This window comes from Thermobia domestica, chromosome 3 (genome assembly GCF_964235325.1).
Source record: "Thermobia domestica chromosome 3, izTheDome1.hap1.1, whole genome shotgun sequence".
NCBI lineage: Eukaryota > Metazoa > Arthropoda > Insecta > Zygentoma > Lepismatidae > Thermobia > Thermobia domestica.
In genome coordinates this window covers 122,927,363-122,947,952 of record NC_137456.1, presented here as the reverse complement: position 1 = coordinate 122,947,952, position 20,590 = coordinate 122,927,363, and the positions used below count along the sequence as shown (strand labels likewise).

The 20,590-nt window shown below is 38.4% G+C and overlaps 1 protein-coding gene across 10 annotated transcripts in view; it reads right to left on the bottom strand.

Annotated features, from left to right (window-relative positions):
- The window catches only part of LOC145680694 (uncharacterized), a 357,368-nt gene extending 340,365 nt beyond the window's left edge, over positions 1–17,003 (bottom strand). For 2 of the 10 annotated variants that reach the window (XM_081751605.1, XM_081751606.1), the window contains exon 1: positions 16,521–16,968. In XM_081751605.1, coding sequence (XP_081607731.1) covers positions 16,521–16,694 — 174 coding nt within the window. In that variant the 5' untranslated portion in view covers positions 16,695–16,968. Of the gene's footprint in view, positions 1–16,520 lie in introns of all 10 variants that reach the window. The other 8 variants (XM_081751597.1, XM_081751602.1, XM_081751603.1 and 5 more) reach the window with 8 other exon arrangements.
- Between the last annotated feature and the right edge of the window lie 3,587 nt (positions 17,004–20,590).

The following is a 20,590-nucleotide window of genomic DNA, read 5'->3' as shown; positions in this document are numbered from 1 at the left end:
GCTCGTAAATTGTATAGTCACGTCTCGTCTCGGTTTCAGTGTAACGAGAGGACAATGAAGGGAATGATATAACAACATTTAAATCGTATTTATCATTGAAGTATCTTTAAAAATGATAAATTTCTTCATTCTATTTGTACAACCACTTTATCAATTTATGTATTTTATGCTATGATTTATGCAACACTACAATAGTGTTTGGAAACTACGACTGGGATAAATTAGTGACGGAAAAATAGCATCAAACTGCCAAGAGTAAGAAACAAATTCTACTCTATGATGTGATAACTCAGCCTGAGTTTTCTGCGGGAGCTCTTTTAACTTCTAGCAACCTAGACATCTTAATTGGGTGTGCCAAAAAAGATTTCATATCGGGTGCGTAGTATTTCCTTAGCACGGTGCTATATCTTTTTGTAAAACCGGAATGTGGCAGTGGTGGCTTGTTTGTGTATTAGTTCAAACCACTGACTGACAAGTGATTCATGGAGACTAAGTAAAGGAAGTATGCCTAGTTCTGAATGTTTTTGTGTTCTATATAGTAGGTCGTCTTTCAAATGGATTAACGAGTTGAGCAGTGTTAACGTTTTCGCTGGTTTCTTTTCCCCTAGGACAGAGATGATGTCGGTTCCCCTAGGACAGAGATGATGTCGGCGTAATTTTCATCTGTTCGTTACACTTCTGCAAGATACATTAGCGTGGAATACTGTTCACCTTTGAAAATAGTCTTCCAATGCGTTGAATCGACAGGTGTTGTAATTTTCACGTTCTTCAGAATTTTTTGAAGGTCTTCCCTTCTTCCAAGCGGCTAATACGAGGGTCACTACGAAAGTTTTGAGACGTGAAATAACTTACATACTTAAAATCAATTTAACACTTATATTTTCTCAAAGTATTCACCATTACATTCTACCCACTTTTGCATCCTCGAAAACCACTTTTGAAAGCAGTGTTGCCAATCTCTCTTTTTTCAAGTGTTGAGAGTTCATTCTCGTAAGCCACTACAGCTTCTTCAGGGCTGCAAAATCTCTTCCCACGCATGCGATCTTTGATCCTGGGGAACAGAAAAAAATCACACGGGGCCAGGTCAGGGCTATACGGCGGATGAGTCATAAGTTTGACCTCCGTAGATTCTAAAAACTGAATTGTGATGTTGGCCGTGTGTTCGGACGCGTTGTCATGATGAAGCAGGATCCCATGCAATCCAGTTCTTGGACGCCGCTCCCGAAGCTTCTGGAACACTTTCGTTAGGCAAACAGTGGTGTACCACTGAGCAGTAACAGTCCTTTGTTCTACAAGTCGAACCGTTGCAACATGGCCAGATTTGGAGAAGAAAGTTACGACCATCTTCTTCCCATACTTCGCGCTCGCTTCACTTTCGTCGGTGGATTTTCGTCTGGAAAGATCCAAACTGTAGACTGGCGTTTATTTTCGGGGTCAAATTGATAGATCCAAGTCTCATCACCAGTAACAATGTCAGAGACGCGTCGAGAATTGCCTCCATCAAATCTTGCAAGCTTTTCTTCACACCATTCCACACGCATGCGCTTCTGCTGTTTAGTCAAAGTGTGAGGCACCCAACGAGATGAAACCTTCCTGAGCTGAAGATGATCATGAAGAATTTTTGTTACTGCTGGCGATCCAATGTTCACTGTAGATTCAATGTCCTTGAAAGTTGTTCGAGGATTTTCTCTAATCATTTATTGCACAACGGCAATGTTTTCATCTGACACAGCTGTTGCCGGACGTCCAGCTCTCTCTTCATCTTTAAGCGATGTCCGTCCTCTTCTGAATTCACCAAACCACCGAAAACTTGTAGCACGGGAAGGAGCAAGGTCCCCAAATGCCCCCTGCAAACGGTCAAGGCTTTGTGTCTCGTTCAAACCACTTTTGAAATCGTAAAGGATCATTGCCCAAAAATGTTCCCTTTCGAGCTCCATTCTAGAAGGCCGAATACTGCTCACATCAACAAACAAGTGAAGGCGATACGGCCACGCCGATAAGCGAGGCGAGTTGAAACTTGCTTCGCTTCTTCGCTCTGGATACCACTACCGAACGCAATTGTTGGAATTCAAATACTGTGCCACAACAATGCGTATCTCAAAACTTTCGTAGTGACTCTCCTATTATCGGCAGGATGTTGGAATTTTTTAAATAACAAACTTCAAATTGGTAATCTCCTACGAACAGTTTGTAGCATGTATATTTTCCAACTTTGTCCGGTTGGGAATTTAAAGATACCTAAACCTTTTGCATTTATGAATAATTAGAACTTTCGATTTAGTAGGTAATAACTGACTTTTCATAGTACATAAATAACGGCAAGTAATTCTTTCTATCAAATAGAGGCCCGTGTTTCCCATTTGGTTTAGTCTTCGTCTACAACAGGAAGCCACTTATTCGATTCCAGAACGTGGGTCGTAGCATGCCAAAAGTCTGCCGAATTGCTCATTACTCGCGTTTGAGTATGCTCTTATTTTCAGATGGTTGTCGAAGTGATGGGGCATTTAAAATATCGCCTTTTAGTTTCTCGAAGAGCTCGCCGTGCTGAGGTTTTCATTTAAAATTAGAAGGTGTTGCTAGAAGCAGCTGAAATGGCTCTATTTTGGTGGTAATAAGGGTTCTAAGATGGAAGCACAATCCAATGAAGCTTATCAAAAGTTTCTTAGTAGAAGGTTGTTTGAATTTCCTTATATTGTTTGAAATTTTGGGCGAAATCCTAATGTGTACGCCAGAAACACGAAATGTTAGAAGTCATTGTAAATAATCAAGAGTCATGTTTGCGAAGGCGCTGAAATAATAATTCCACGTCTGAAAGTTCTTCTAAATTAAATAAGCCAATGACGAGATTGTCCGTGAAAGATATTACCCTATTAGGCAGGTAGTCTAAAATTAACCTGGTTGCAATGGAAAATGCTTGATTGCTTGGCGAGTGGCCCATGGCACAACGTAAAAATTGTATGATTTTCCAATTATGGTCCCCTTGAAACGTCGTACATTTTTTGCTCGTTTGATGCAATAAGATTTCGAAGTAGCTCCGTGAAATACCCAAAATCGAGATCCAATTTTCCCTTTTAATATGTGTAAAACATCCTCTGTAGATTGAAAGGAACACTTAGATACTTTGTATAAGCGTTGCATTTTTGTGGATTTAATACTTTGCGAAACTATTATTATTATTTTTAACAGTGAAGACACGAAAATGTACTATCATCCGTAGATTCAACGATTTTGGACTGTAACAGCTGTTGTATTTGCTTGTGTACTTGCGCTCTCACCCTCTGGTAGAATTAGGGAAAATCTTTCGTGAAAGTTCGGAGCTTGATCTTGTAACATACCTTGTTTGTTACAGACAAGTTAATAGGCTCAATGTGAATTTTGAATTATATTACTCATATTATTATCGTAATTTTATAATAGGGCAATTTAAAGTATCCTTATGTTTATTATTCTTTCGCAAACATTGCGTTGAAATGCAGATTTTGTTGTGTTTAGACGTTGGTTCTCTTAGTAAACTGCTCTTGAGTTTGTTATCAATGTTCTTCTTCTTCTTCTATTGAGTCGTCCATAGTAGGAGAATAGACAGGCATAGGAGCGTTACGGAATGAGGCCAGTCTTTAATGTTGATTTATAGTTCAAATTAAAGTTGTAGTATTCTTCCTTACTATATATTTTGTTCATGAATATCTATATTTTATGCGAATTATCTTTATTTCGTTTAATAAAGCTGTAATAAAAGTTTCACCAAAATTTCCCAACAGCGGGAATGAGAGAGAAGCGAAGCGGTGAAACGACTGTCTTTATATATACTGTGTACTTCACCAAAAGCCGAACAAGAGTGGCGTCGTAATTTTCTTTCTTCTGTTAGAAGAAATTTTATTTTGTGATGGACTTAGAGCGAGTTCGTCGTTTTACTCTGCATAATAATAATCTCCAAGGAGTGAAATTATAGTGAGAACGATATTCTCCCAAGGTTTTGGATGGAAGGGAGATAATTCTAACAGATAGAGGTGGAAGTTGATCGCGCACATGGTGATTTTTGTGTAAGCTGAACAATGGCGTAAAAAAAAACTAATTATTTCTTCTAGTAGCAGCACTTCAGGTAACGTGACTAACTTTAAGTCTATCTACAATGACTATTCTGCATGTGAGCCTTGAAGTAAAGTGAACTTAATCTTGTTTTATGGGAACCTTCGGTAGTAAAACTCGAATTGCCAAGGGTCAACGGGTATATCTATATCTAGTTCAGTTGAATTATTTTGGAATACGAACCTACTGAATAAACTATTCTTTCTTCGTATTAGCTACAGTGGTTTATCAGAGTTAGAAATTAAATCTACAGTTGTTTATTAGAGTTAAGATAACGAAAGCACTGGTGTTCTTCAGAAGTATAAATTACTATTTGTGAGTACGAAAATGTATAGTTCACGAGTGTATCTTATACACGGCACAATGTCCGAGTAAAGAGTTCCTATGGGGGAAACCTTCTCCCAAAGGGGCCCAGCCTGTGCGCGGCCTCGAATAGTCTTAGCCAGCCCTCTCATTATGTAAGTCGTACGTAGCGTAAATCTCTCTCTCTCTCTGTTGTGAAGTTCATTAAGTACTGAGTTAACCGTATTAGAAATGTATCTGAATATTTCCTATTAAAGCTTCAGTCCACGTGAAATTTCATATAATATATATTGATGGTATTTATCAGTGTTTCTTGCTATACGTGTTTAAAGTTTAAGTGATTTCATGGGTAAGGTTGCCATTTTACGAAGATTGTCTGAATAGCATCTATAGTTCTCCAAAGTTTGTCCACCTTCGGTTATCATATGTTACAGTAATAAGTTGAACGTTGTCCCTCTGCTTAGATTGCTGGTGTTTCTAACTACTTTATGTCGAATTGCTGTTTGTTCAGTAACTGTCTGTCTATAAAAAAAATATATATATGTATATCTCGTCCATTCGTCCAATGTTGTCTAGTTAATATAGGTATACAAAGTCTCATCCAATTGTCCTTTATGAAGTGTGTTATATACTATCGTGTCCATTGTCTACCTAATCCAGATTGTCTAGTATTGTCTATTATTACTGTCCACCTAACTTGTCCGCCCGAAAGGGAATATTATTATTACTAAACGTCCGAGTCATTAGTTGCTGTGTCTGCCCAGTGGATGTTCGGCTGTACACATTACTATTTGAGTGGCTACGGCATATCGAGTTATGCGAAATGTGTGAACGGAAATTCTATCATGCTGAAGTGGTGATTAAGACGTCAAGTGTACTATATTTGACTTCGTATAAATTGCATTACATTATAATCGATAGTAGAATGCACCCATGGTTGGAGCTGCCGAACGGGGATGTCAGTAAATATTACCTCCGTTCCTTTATTGATTGTATTTAGCACTTGAACTGAACCGGAAGCGGTAACACTTCTTTCAGCTGACGCTCGCTCAAGCGAGAATCACTCTGTTCTGTTATTATGTCGTACCTATGACGAGTGATGTGAAACTCTTAACTTTATTTAGTTGTCTGCGACTACAATATGGTTGTTCCTCTTAAGTGGTGTGACGAATTGTCAGGTAATAGTTTCTAACAGTTACAATACAATCTACTTCGACTATTGGTCTATGGACAGTTCTCTGGTAAGAAAAAAAGAAGTTAACAATAAAATCTGATAATGGTTGATATTGTAAACAAATTGGATATGAGATTGACAGACAGAATTCTAGATGTGTTCTATTGAAGTTTTTTTTTCTCACAATGTTATGATACTATAATGAATATACTGGCACCTTACGTTAATTGTAGAAGTGTGGTTAACTACCACACCAGTCTGAGTTGAAGCATTGTTAATAAATAGTATCTGAAAATGATTTTTTTTCCTTTTCAAAGTACTTAATATAACTAAGGTAAAATATTCATATATACGTACATGTTCAAGCTGAGCTTTATTAAAGGAGTTGAGTGGAGCTATTACTCTCCCTTCTAATCTGCATCCACCGGAGGTAAGTTTCTGGTTCTTCATTCTTTTTGGTTCCGTTTTCGTTTATTATTTTTCCGTTGCGCGATAGATTCCCTTCTCGATTCCTTTCGAGGTTGCTAGGACTTCGAATTAGGGATCAAGAAGTGAGTTCAAGGGAGGTGGTAGTTACGTATTGGAAAGAATCAAAACTTCCCTTGAACTAGGCTTTTAGATTGTAGCAATCTAATCTGATCTCATGTACGTATTCTCGAAAATGGCCAATTTCTTCGGGTGAATAAGGGAGGACGTCCCTATATTTATAAAGTTATGGAGATAGTATTCTTTGATGGCCTCAGATATGGGCTAATGTCAAAAAGATCGGTATTAAAGAGTTCCTCAGTTTCTTTTTCTGTCCTAAATGTATTTTTATTTTCCTCATTTGATTAGTTATTTTTGGATTTTTTTAAATATAATTCACTGGAATTCTGCAGATAGAAGTTCTTCCGGCCAGCTGAAATTTTGCTTAAAGTTATCCACGCTGAAATAGAAGAAAATAACTCGGCTCTTCGTGGTAGGCAGAATGGAATTATTAATCGAATCCTGTATGTTCTACTCCAATTCGCTTGGTTCTCATCGGAGAATAGGCGAACTGGTAGATCCAGTTCACGGTGCCTTCGTTCGACCACGCCATTTCCTTGAGAGTTATAGGGTGATGTTTGCCAGCGTCATGTTTTTGCTCTTACAATATGCCTTCCATAATTCTGATAGGGAAAGAAGTACCTTATTTGTAGCGATCGTGTTAGGGTATGAGAAGAACTCCTGAAAAGGAGGAAACAAATAGAGGCGAACAGATATTGATAACCGATAAGCTTTGCTGTTTAAAAGTTTAATTTGACCCTCGAGGTTAATGGCAATCCTTTTGTGACGTTGATTCACCTTCAGGTGGTAACGTTCCCTGGAAACTCAGCGATTGGCATATTTTGTCTCTACATCATCTACAATTTCTAATACATTGCACCATGTCTCCTTTCAGGGTTTTCCAATATAATATGAATCTGCAGAATGTCAAACATTGCGTTTGTCTAAAGTGCCCGTCATTGTATATTTTCTCTACCAGCTTTTATGTGACACCTTGTGGTACTACAAGAAACGAACTACTTCTCTTGACGTCTAGCACGAATAAGATTGAATTATGAAATTTCATGTATACGAAATTGTTATGACTCCTAGTTTACAAATTAAATACTGGCAATATGTATCATCTACCTGTCGTTTTAATTTCGTCCATATCAAATAAAGATGACGATTCCTTGAAGCAATGTTGATGCAATATACGAAAACTTGTGTATTTTTAACACTTAGAGGAAGATCTAAATTTACGTTTGGCTAAATCGATGTATGAGGGTTAATTTCCATTTCGCTGCAACCTAGGTCCGCCACTACTTTTAGCTGTGTTCCTAATTTTCTCGACGTTTGTTACTGGAAGCAATGGGGTTCACGAAGACATTCGTTTCTTTTCTCCTATCCATTTTATTGGGCTCGCTTTTTGGTTCACCTCTAGATCCAGGGTTCTTCCAATTACTATTTGATCCCATACTTTGATTTCTCGGTCGATTGTTCCACCAGTTATTACTGTTGTTACCATTTGGCCTTCTTCGTCGATAGTTGATGTTCTGAAACTTGTTTGCTGGAGATGGGCAAGGGCACCAGGCGTGATGTTTAACATACTTCTTGGCACTAGCACCAGCTCAGATTGGTTGAGGTCAGTTTGTACAAAGCTTTCCATCTTAATACTTTTAGCGCAATTCCTTCTAAGTTATATGGTGAACGTTTTCCAAACTTGTATCTATATCATCAGACGTAAAGTGCTTGCTGTCCCTTATATAAGCTAATCTAAGTAGGATGTCGTTCATCGTTCTACTGGGATTCGAGTGCAGGATTTCTGCGTCTTCTCTCGGTATTGCATTCAATATGATTTCTTTCAGCTCAGCCTCATACCCTATACTAGTGACACTCTGACCAGTCTCATCGTCATACAAATCCCAGTAAGGTAAGTTGTTTGTTATCTTATCTCATTTGTGTAGAGGGCGCTCCTGAGCACACCAACCTTTCAAAAATGTATCGTCGTTGAAATATGGTCACAAAATCTGAATAATATGCAATTCCGCACTTACGCGTCGAAACCACGTGCCGGAAGTTTCCCTCACACACACCTGTCAGAAAAAAATATGAAAACGTTTGTGTCAGTTCTAGTAAAAAAAAAAATCTCTGCGAACCCTGCGTTCATTTATCTATCAACTTGAGAAAGTCACGAAAATCTCGAAAGACGAACTTAATTCCGATGCTACCATTCATAAAATCAAAATGGTTCTCAGCAGGGTTGTGAAAAATGAAAACCCAGTTTTAAAAAAATCCATCCCAGTGGCTTTTATTTAATTTTAACGTATTTTAAAGCTGTATTCTTTCTTAAAATACCACCTAAGCATTTATGTTCTATTGTGCACATTTGAAGCGAAACTATGGAATTCGCTTGTTGCACAAAGGGAATTAGTGAAGACCTATCCGCATTTCGTAAGACACTTTGCACTTCGCTTAGACTGATTTTTAGAAAGGAGAAGTAGATAATTTTGTAGAATAACAAAGAAGTTGATAATTTTACATAATATAGAATAGGAATAAAATCTCCTATTACACCCATGATTCAAGGGTTAGCCGTCCTGACTGGAGACTTCTTTAAGTTCCTTGAAAACATACTAGGATAGACAGCACTTTAAGTTAAGTCAGATATGAAAGAATGTGGCCTTATTAAATCTTTTGGCACAAACGTTGTTACATATACCATAAATTATCCCTAAAACCTATATGCTTCTTCCAAAGTGATTGTTTTGTCTCATGTTCAGAGGATATGACATAATAACAAAATGTATTTTCTGCTCTTCGTGTTCGAAGACATAGGGTAATGATGTCCCTTCAAGTTTGAACTTGAAACGAACCTACGAGTTTTGGGGTAGCGTAGAAACATTAATGCCTCTGGTTTGGAAGAGTGGAAAGAAAAGAAAGTGGATCAGTATCCTGCACATATATTAAGAAATAAACATTGTAGCATTTTCCTCTTCCTCTCTCCCCATCCTCTGCCTAATACCCAGAAAATTTTACACGATTTAGCTCTAAACCAAATAAGGGGAGTGAGTGTTGATTTAGCTGTTCTTTACGTGGGTTTCTGGTATTTTTACTAGCGAATGGTAATTGAATGGCGTAACTTGAGTGTTGTGCGAGGTATATTAGAAGGATAAGAGCGTTGTTATTGGACTGGATTCTCCGAAAATATCTTATTTGTATTGTCAAACAGAATTCAGAATTTTTTTCGCCCGTAACTATTATAGACATTGCAAAGCAACTTGGCATACAAATTATGTATCGGTATATACTATAGTATTTTTCAAGATAGATTATAGGCCTATTTGGGTATCTGTAGGCAGGGCTACTCTAGAGGGTACAGTTTCAAAAAAAAAAAAAAAAAAAAAAGGGGGGGGGATCCCTATTTATCCCAAATTTCGTTTATTTCGTACATATGAACACGTACGCATGGAACCATTTGAAAGCTTGTTTTATTCTGAGGAGACTGAGTATTAATCATGATACTCGCATAAACAGTACTGTGTTTGGAAACTTTTATTTTGTATATCCTACTTTTTCCTTATTTGCATATGGAATTTGGTAGTCTTAAACAGAATTGAGAAGTCTTCCCTCGTAACTAGTATAGATATTGCAATTAAATTTGACATAGCATTAAGCATAGAGCATAGTATTATTCAAGGTGGATTATGTGGAGCATCTGTAGCCGAGGCAAAAATCCAAAGGATTACTGAAGTTATAGAAATATAGGAACTGGAATGTTAAACATTTTTTTCTAGATCTGATTTTCAGTTGCTAAATTGCTTTCAACCAATAAATTTTGCGATCAATGGATCTTTGTAACAAGGTAATAATCGTATTATACGTCACATATTCCACCAAATACTCAAGATGAATCGAAACTTTTCCAACCTCCATTTTAATGCAACTACTTCTTTATTTTGTGTATGTAATTATCCAGGTAGTGTTGAAAAAATAGAAATAGATCTTTAGTAATTTCCTTTTTCAAGTTAAGTGTTTTTACTGTTTAATTCAAATTATGGTAGGGTGAGTTTGCCAATAGTCGACCGCCATCCAATAGTCGACCATTTTTGCTTACTATTGTGTATATAAAATATATCTGATGGTCTTTTGGAGCGGAAAGTGATTCACGACAAAGCTTGCATCATATACCACCAATAACAATCATTGCTTCCTTCTCCCTTGGCCAGCTGGTCGTCTTTCACCGATAAATTTCGACGTATCTGTAGAATTACGACTCAGGTGCACAGTTTGCGACAGCGTGTAATGGGAATCTTGTGCACCTGTTGTTTTTTGCTTTTCTGAGGATATAGATAGTACGTGAGGTAAGAAATGTTTTTGTTCCATAACTAAGTTATTCTAGGAGCTGTACAGTATAATGTGTCAATAACTGGAAAGTATTAAATGAAAAAAATACATGTTAAAATATGGTCGGAATTTGGCATTTTTTCTTTCCCATACAAACCAACTGTCGACCAAGGGTGGTCGATTATTGGATTATTAGAGTTCGCCAAATTGCTTCAAATTATTTCCTGTTTGGTATTAAGGTATATTTTTCAACATGCATGTATAAAATTTTTGATTTCGTGACATATTCTAAAAATCGACCGCCTGTTTCTGGAGTTGGTCGACTATTGGAATATTTCTTGCCACCTGTCGACCGCACCGCTTCATACTACGTTTCGCGTTTTGCTGACTGGAATTTGTTCAGTAACTTAGTTGAAAGTTTCTTGTTCTGACGATCTACTATTTCAATGTGAAACCAAGATTTTTAACACGAAAACACGAAGCCCTCCTCGCTGGTCTAATGGGTAGCACCCGTGCCTTTGGTGCTCTGTGTCCCGGGTTCAGTTCCAAGCGAGAGAGCATAGAACGAATTGAAGCTGTCCGAATATTACTATAAACTGTAGGTCCACGTCTCTACATAGTCTCAATGCTAAGAAGGGACGTTAAACCATAATAAACAAAGAAACAAGCAAACAAACGAGAACAAGAAGGGTTTCCTGTACGTCTACCACGTCCCCCTCAATGAGAGAAATAATAATTTCTTGGAGGCATGTACCAGACACGTTGTGCAGTTCCTAGCCTGCTGGATTACGAATCGGGAATGGAGAGTGTGCGGGTTGAAACCCGAATGCCGGCCCTTCTGACAGGTTTCTTAGGGGTTTTGTCAGTTATACTAGGCGCATGTCATGATGTTACCTACATAATAGGCTCTGGCCGACACCTTCCCTCATCCTTCTCTCTCCCCTATCCCGTCCTGTGCCACAGATGCTTAAAGGGCATATATAAATTCAACAAAATTCAGGTATGTGTTAACGTGTGCTGCTTTGTAATAAAGTCCTGGGTTCAATTTTCCATGGGAATACAATTGGTTCGGAGCTCACATTAAACTCTAGGTCTCACGTCCTTAGGACGTCATCATCATCCGATCAATGGCAATAAAAAATCCACGTAGAATTTTTAAGGCGGATGAATCTTCTTTTCAGTTGTGCCCATCATCTGGAAAAATGTTGGGGCCAAAAGGCTGGAAGGTTCAAGATAAGGAAAAGGAAACCCTTACTTTTCTAGGAACATTTAGCGCTTCGGGAGAAACCGTTGCTCCAATGATCGTTTATCCATACAAGTCGCGAGTACCCAGAGATATTGTGTCCAATATTCCCTCTTCGATTGTGATAGGACGATCCGAATCTGGCTGGATGATTAGAGAGACATTCTTTGAGTGGGTCGCCAATGGTTTCAATAAATGGCTATTAGATCACGATGTACCTAAGCCTGTAATACTTTTCATCGATGGTCACAAAACTCACTTAACTTATGAAATAAGCAAATTTTGTGACAACAACGAGATCATATTGTATGCCCTGTACCCTCATGCAACGCACATCTTGCAAGCATGCGATGTATCCGTCTTTAAGGCGTTAAAAACAAATTGGAAATTCGTTGTTCGCAGCTATCTAACGGAACATAATTTATCTTCCATTACAAGAGTTCAGTTTGCACCACTTATTGCAGAGGTCCTAGCAACAGCAGCAACGCCATCAACAATAAAGAATGGGTTTCGCAAATGTGGACTGTATCCTTTCAATCCGGACGCTGTTGGCTACACAAAATGCATCAAAAGTGTATGCAAAAACATAGAGAGTACTTCCACTTAGCCAAATGTTAGTGAAGAAGATCTTCGTACTGCAAGAAAAGTTATTACTGTATACAAGGATGAACTTCAAAAGGCTGCGGTTGACTTCACACAGTCCTTGAAGTTTTGCAATTTCCAGCAGAAGAACCGATGAACGTAACACCACAAACTAATGATAAAAGTGCCAGCTTACTAGTAGATGACGAAATTGTAGTTGGTGAAATCCCTGTAGTTGATGACAACAATGAACACTTGTTTCAAGCTATTCTCACTGTCGGAAAGGATTTACTAAATGATCTTCTCCAGTCATTGGCTGTTGAAGCCAACCGAAGTGCAACAACTGAAAACAGAGTGAATATAACACCTATTCTACCAACGAAACCTGAGGAATTCGACGCCATTCCAGCTCAAGAGAAAGAGGAAATCAGTATTGTGCCAAACAAAGAATCAGTTATGTCTTCTCCAACAACAGAATCAGAGTAACCTTTAATTATTCTGAGAAAGTAAGCATCTATTCCAGAATTTGTGCCATCAAATGAGAAGAAAGGAAACACATAAACTACACTGAATGAAACTGAACCTAAGAAGGATATTCGGCAAGATATTTATTCTCCCAAAAACCCTCCTACTGAAGCTCTGGTTTCTATACCAGAAGCACAGCAAGAAACAATGGACATTGAAAGCGATGCTGTTACTGGACCAAGTGAATCAAGTCAGAAGAATATCGCAACAACACCTAAAACTATCACATCAATATATATAACGCCAACTTTTAAAAAGCATCTGTTCTGGCCTAAGAGTCCAGTCAAAAAGCCTAAGAAGAAGGTAGAGAAGATACCGTTTGCAATTAGCTCAGAAGAATATCACCGCGGACTGACTGCAAAGCAAGAAAAACAGAAGAAACTAGAGGAGGAAAAGAAACGCAAAAGGGATGAAAGAACAGCAAAAAAGAGCAACAAACTGGATAAATCCATAGAGACGATCGAAGAAGACGACCACTGCTGTTGTAGAAGAACATCACAATGAAGAAGGTGTAATTGATTACGGCAATGGAACCATATGCGCAGGGTGTGGAGTGATAAACGATTTTGCTTTGGAAAGTGAGGATAAACCAGTGGGTTGCGATCAATGTGATAAATGGTTCCATCTTCTGTGTATCAATTTATCTGGCTATGCATGGGAAGAAATTGCAGATAAGCTGTTCCTGTGCGCAGATTGTACCATATAAATGATTTGAATAAACAATCAGGAACTTACTGTTATTACATGAAAAGATAACTCAATGTGCTCAAGTAAATCAAAACAGAAACCTAACACGGGAGAGAAACCTTATCATATATGAGACGATAACTCGACGTGCTGAAGTAACAAAGGAAAGAAATCTTATCATATATGAGAAGATAACTCGATGTGCTCAAGTAACACAGGAGAGAAACATATTTCACACAGGAGAAAAGTGAACACTTCGGATTTTCTAAATTATTAGACTCGTACTTTGTTTAGGATTTGTAAAACCGTAATATAAGTGATATAACGTGTGCATATAACGCAGGAGAGAAGTCTTGTTTCACGTGGAATATCTATTTAATATTCAAATACATTATTCCAAATAAAGTAGCAATGTATCAAATCCTAATAGCGTGATTCTTGAGTAAACCTTAATGAAAATTAAATAAAATCTATAAAATCATTTTGTCAAGTTCAAATCTCGCGAATAATACAATTTCGAAATATCACCTAAGGCAATTAATTACTTCTACGAGATAGAAACGATAGAAATTGCGCGCGGTCGACTACTGAGCGATGATGGTCGACAAGTATGAATTTTGATGAGTTTTCGTAAAATGTATTTTTATATCACTGCAAAACTTTAAAAGTGAGCAGTTAACACACGGTACAAAAGAACCCAAATAAAACAAATAATTCACTTTTGTCAAATACTATGGAATCATCACGCTTTATAAGTGCTTAGAAGTAAGATTTTTTTTTCAGCGGTCGACTATTGGCGAACTCATCCTATCATTAGTTTAAATTAAAGTATGATTTGTCCATTTGTAATTATCGTAAGAGATGATTTCGTTTCGTTTCTAACGAAACTCTTTTTTGTTTCTGTGTATGTAATTATCCAAATGCAGTGTTGTAGGTGCATTACTGGTGCGAAGTTAGATTAGATTGCTTATTAGGAGGTCTGCAAAATTTTTCCAGAATTTGTTTTTCGATTGGTGGGATCATTTTTTGGAAACGACCTTTGAACTGTTCCGAGGAATCGGTTCAGGTGAATTGGTACCTATGAATGTTCGGCATAAAGTGCATTCTTACCGAACAAATTAAAACTTTTAAGATCTTTGGAACAATTTCAACCATACGGGTGTTTTACGTAGTTTACGTTATAACTCTCCTATTTGAATTTTTTTTCGTCCGATTTTTCTTTTTCAAGTCTAGAGGCATTGTAGAACACGTTGTTAAAACAGGGGGGTCCAGAGAGGCAGAAAGTTTAAAAAAGGGATATTTTAACCAAACAAAATCCCTTTCCTCGAGATTCTCCCGCCTCATATACACAATGAAGACATGTGAATAGTACCGTTTGAAAGGCAGTTCTATTCTGAAGAGAATGATGAATGAACTACGATTCTAGGATAATAAGGGATGTCTGAGGAAATTTTTACCGAAGATCCTTCTTCACACGGGAATTTGGGGTATTGTGGGTATATTTGGGGGAAGGGGCGAGCTTACTTTTGCACCTAGAAGACTGAAATTTCGCACAAACATTCAATCCACAGAGAAGTATTTATCAGATTTTTTCAGATCTCTGGGTTAAAACAGGGGGGTCCAGAGGGGCAGAAAGTTTAAAAAAAAGTTATTTAAAAAAATCCCTTTCTTCGCAATTTTTCCGCCTCAGATACACGATGGAAACATGTGAATGGTACCGTTTGAAAGGCAGTTCAATCTTGAAGAGAATGATGGACGAACCATGAACCATGATTCTAGGATGAATGTGGATGTCTCAGCAATTTTTTAAATCTGAGATCAGGGTCTTTTAGGGTAATCTGGGGCATTGTGGGGATTATTGATAAATATTTTCCCGCCCTTACTATTAGATAGAAGCTTGAAAAATAACTCTTTACTTTGGGCGAGGCAGTGATAACCTGTCAACAAATAGTATCGCCGAGCGAGCGTTAGCGAGTGAAGGCGAGTTTGAGCCCCGCAGGGCACGTAGTTTTCTGTCTTTCGTTCTTGGGAGCTGCAACTCTAACTGTGGGAACCGGTTCAGATGAATTGGTTATTGTCACTCCCTTGCCTAAAGTAAAAACTTGCCGCTTGAAATTTGGTACACTCATTTAATCTACCAAGTAGTATTTATCAGATTTTTCAGATCTCTATGTTCACACAGGGCTGTTCCAGATGGGCCCGAAGTGTGAGAAAAAGAAATCCTGGAAGTTTCTCCTTTCCCCACTTTTCCCTCTTCTGGTATATAGTATCGGCATGTAATTTGTACCACTTGAAAGCTTCTTTTACTCTGAAGAGAATGAGGTATGAACCATGATCCTAGGATAAATAGTGACGATGCAGTTGCTGCTTGACTGGAAGTCTAAACAATACCCCAAATACCCATCTTAAAAGGGTTGATGTATGGATTAAGCTTATAGCCTATTTGAAGTAAAATTTTGAAAATTCCTTTCGTCAATAGTGTACTCGCCGCGAAGGTTCTAGATTACTGGTGCCCCATGTAGGTTAGTAGCTGGGTTGGTTTCTTTCTATACTAAAGTTTATACATTTAATTTACACAGTATTGCCGAGCGAGCGTGAGCGAGTGAAGGCGGGTTAGAGCCCCGCAGGGCACGTTGTTTTCTGTCTTTATTACTGCTCAATGGGAAGGGGGACCAATAATCTAGAACCTTGCCGTACTCGCCGACTCGGCTTGCACGGTGGCGCGTCAGCGACAGAGAAAATGTGCAAAAACTAGGTACTGCAAAAAAAAAAAAAAAAAAAAAGCTTATGTTTAGTTGATTCTAGATCGATAAGATGTTACAATTTTGCTAATTTCAGTTGACATTAGGTTAAGCTTGGTCCCCTTCATCTCAATATTTTCCCAAAAAGCATTTGTTTTTTGCATATAATCATATAATTAGAGTACTTGTAATGATTTTACATAAACTTTTAACTATATACTTGTAAGCGTAAAGTATACTTTCTCTGTATCGTGCACAAATATTCCGCCAGTGGATAAAGGCTTACTCTAAATTACTTATTTTTAAACATAAGCTATATATTACTCACAATAAGGGATAAGCAATTTAATATTTTCCCGGATATCTCCCTCTGGAGTCCTTCTTCTTGAAAAATGTTAAGCTTCATGCTTGTTTTCATTAAACAAAGGCGACATAAGCTTCGGTAATCTTCTCCTATTCTTCTTTCCCTCATTCGGCTCATAGCTGACAGTTTCGGGCTCATCACTTGAGGTCACATTTCACAATTAATACACAGTTTTCACACATAAACTGTTCTAGTTTATTAACAACACACTTTCCCTAAACATAATCACACAACTAACGCCATTACGCTTACCCCGAGCCAGTATTGCCAAAAACTTACACGTTCATCCATGAGTGTTCCATACAGTGAAAACTACTTCCAAAGTGCGACCTCATTCAGTATCAGTTTTAGATCACGCAACGCAAAATATGGAGTTTCAATTTGAGATTCGCACATCTTATCATGACATATAATACCAGTGTTGCATTTTTAAAATCATTTCGTCACAGTTTTTCACACACACACAAACCAACACATCACGAAAATAATGGGGCCTCATTCCGTAATTGGTTGCATCAACACAATGAAAATCTGATGTCACGTCAAAAGGGCTCGGACAAAAGGGTGAGGACAGAAAGGCCCAGTTAAAACGGCAATGCGCCAAAAGTGTCCCGGTCAAAAGGGTCCAAGTCAAAAAGGCCGGGGTCAGAAGGGCCCCGCGACAAAATGGCTCTCGTAAAAAAAAGGCCTGAAAACTTGAGAAATATAAAAATACTTTTATATTAAAAATATATTCTGGACAGTGCCTGATTTATTTGTGTTGAAAGAACATACATGTGAAAAAAATATAGAGTAAGTACAAAATATTACGACAGACCAGTAATAACCATACGCGTGGACTGAGGAAAAGTAAATGTTGCAGATAGTTATTGATGCGAAAACTGCATTGAATGGGGTAAGGACTTCGAGACAGAAGAGGCGTCGTTAAGGTGAAGCCTCCCTCAAAGTTACAAATTTCTTAACAAGTTGGCAAATTAAAATACCTAGTTGGCAATTAGAAGAATGCCGTTTTGTTCAATTAACTTATTTGGCTTAACATATTCTTAGATACGCAGATGCAATAAATTATTGTCAGTAATTTTGTAGACTTGACATAAATTTTGTGTAGTTTCCTGTCTTGAAATAAATTGATATAGTCGTTTAAAGCTTTTTTTTACTTGCTGCAAGTGATCACAGTTCATTTTTGTTCATTTGATAGACCTGTTCTTAAACATTTTGAAGAATCTTTAATGAAAAATTGGGATGTCGTGCAAAATTAAAACAAAGACAGACAAGGGGCGTTTCGGTGGCAGGTAAAGCATTTGACGAAAAAGCATTTCATACAAGAACGTAAACAAGACAACAGGCAGACTGTGGAGGTTAATAAGAGAAAATAAGAATTGATATTAATAAAACAAGAACGAGGCAGTGACTGGTTAGTGTAAACTGCATGCTTTCTACTACAAGGTGTCCGTAAGTTTTAGTACAATAGATTATTTTGGAAACAACCATGATTAAAGCAATTCTGGGTGGCAGAGGGCGGACTTGGGTAAAGGAGCTACCGATTGATGTATGCGTGGTGAATGCGGCCACCTTGATGGCCGCCATCTTGGATCCAGGTTATTTTTTCAAAAAGGAAGGTAGGCATTTGACACATCAATTAACACTGCTTTTTGCAGGGAAATGCAGTCCCGCAAGCAGAAATGTTTTATCATGACTCGTTCCAAAGTTATCATGCCCCAAAATCCCACATACAGGATGTGCTCCACATGTTGCCCATCCATTGCAATACACAACCGGAGTCTTTTAATCCCGTCCTATTAAACCCATATCAACACAGCGGGGGTGATGCTATCACAGGTGTCTTAAATATCTCCCCGTAAGTGTGCAACATCCCGAATCTTCTCCTGATACACCAGATGTTTTAAATGTTCCCATAAAAAAATCCAAGGGAGTGAGGTCCGGTGACCGGGATGGCTTCTCCACTCCAGGGCCTCGGCGACCGATCCAACGTCCAGGAAAATGCAGATACAAGCATTCCCGCACAGGCAGTGCATAGTGCAGTGGGGAACCATCTTGCTAAAAATATCGCGGCAAGCTGGCATCCGGGCGGAGAAGCAACGGAAACACCAATTCCTCTAGCATGTCCAGATACCGGACACCATTTAGGGTACCAGGAATCAATAAGGGTATTATGATTGACGTGTTCCATGTCACACCACATCATGATATGAACAGAGGTAACACTCTTGCAGGGATTGCTTGTATGTGGGTTTGCATCCGACCAATATCGCATGTTCTGGTGATTCACTTCCTCATCCAAATAAAAGTTTTCTTCGTCTGTGAAGAGAACCCTGGCTGGGAAATGCGGATCTCGGTCATATTGTGACAAATCCCAATTGACGAATTCCATGCGCCGGTCTGGATCATCCTCGGAAAGGTTGTGGACAAGTTGCAGCTTGAAGGGATGCCACTTGTTTGTATCCTCATCACGCAAGCACGTGGTACACCTGTTATCGCTGATAGTTGTCTTGTGCTGCGCTTCGGAATTTTCACTCTCGCAGCAAGCACCATTGTGGATGTCTCTTCACCTGTTGCGGTTCGTGGGGGACCTGACCGTGACCTGTCGGCAACATTACCAGTTACACTGAATTTCCTAATGAGGTAGCTAACGGTGTTGTGGCTTATTGCAGGTATTTCTGGGTGGTGCGCGTTGAAGTACTTCTAGTCATCAAGGAAGAACCTTCCTATTTATTTCCTTATTCTCCTTTCTCTTGTTTAACAACTTCATAGGTAATCACACAACTGCTTCTTTCCTCAGACATTAGGATGAGCTCAATTATTTCCTGCTTTGTTAGTGCCATCTCGCTCTACCTGCAATTAAAGAAAACCTGTCAAATTTTGGGCGTCATAACTTTGGAACGGGACATGATAACGCATTTCTGCTTGCGGGACTGCATTCATCTAAAAAAATGGAGTTAATTGATGTGTCACATGCCTATCTTCCTATTTGAAAAAATAACCTGGATCCACGCATACATGCATCAATCGGTAGCTCCTTTATCCAAATCCGCCCTCCGCTAGTCAGTTGCTTCAATCATGTTTGTTCCCAAAATAATCCATTGTACTAAGGCTTATGGACCACCCTGTATATATAGTATGTAAACTTGACAAATTTAAGAGCTTTTTCTAATAGTAAAATGTCAAAGGGAAGTAGATTAGGACAATAATAGCTTATTTCATTTCTGTTTTGCAGTAAGACGTTCTATTTACAGGATTTTTCGAGTACGGAGGACGTTTTTTTAAGCCTCCACTTTCCCCTGCCTTTGCCATTTCATATGCTCTTATTAAATGGCAGACGCTACTGCCTCTTACTCGTAATTCTCTCTCTACTACTTTTTAATTTTTTTCGTATGTTTTCTCTCCTCTTTTTATGATTGGCCTCAGTTAGGGTGAGGCGAGGCTTACCTTTTATTGGCATGATACCTAAAACAAAATTTAAATCATGCCCTATTCTTTCTTTTTTCTTATTGTTTTATTTCCTTTTTTTAAAAAAATGAAAAATACACAAAGACACATACACACACACACACACACACGCATACATACATACATATATATGAGCAGGAAACACCTTACATAAAATGTAAAGGTAAGCTTGTAACAACCCGTTTACCGGTTGTTTTCATTTCGTTGAAGTTGGTTCCCGTCAGGGACGTGTAGTGCATATTTTCGTTGTTTTCATATGTCTCTAAATTTCATCATCAACATGGGAAGAAGTTTACATATTTTCCTCTTCTTTCTTTATCTTTTTTTTTTAAGAGTTCGGATGGCCTATGCCGCATTTACACTGCCAGCACCAAATAGGAATATACTGTTATTGATACCGTAGATTTCAGAGGTAACGCGAACCCCGATAGCGGTCATTCACTCCAGAAGTACCTTTCACCCTGCCAGCCAGAAGCATCCTGCGCGCTCGTATTTGGACGTTCGGAATGACCCTTATGTTACCGTTCGGCTGAGTGGAACAGGAAAAAATAGGAACGTTCCCTCTC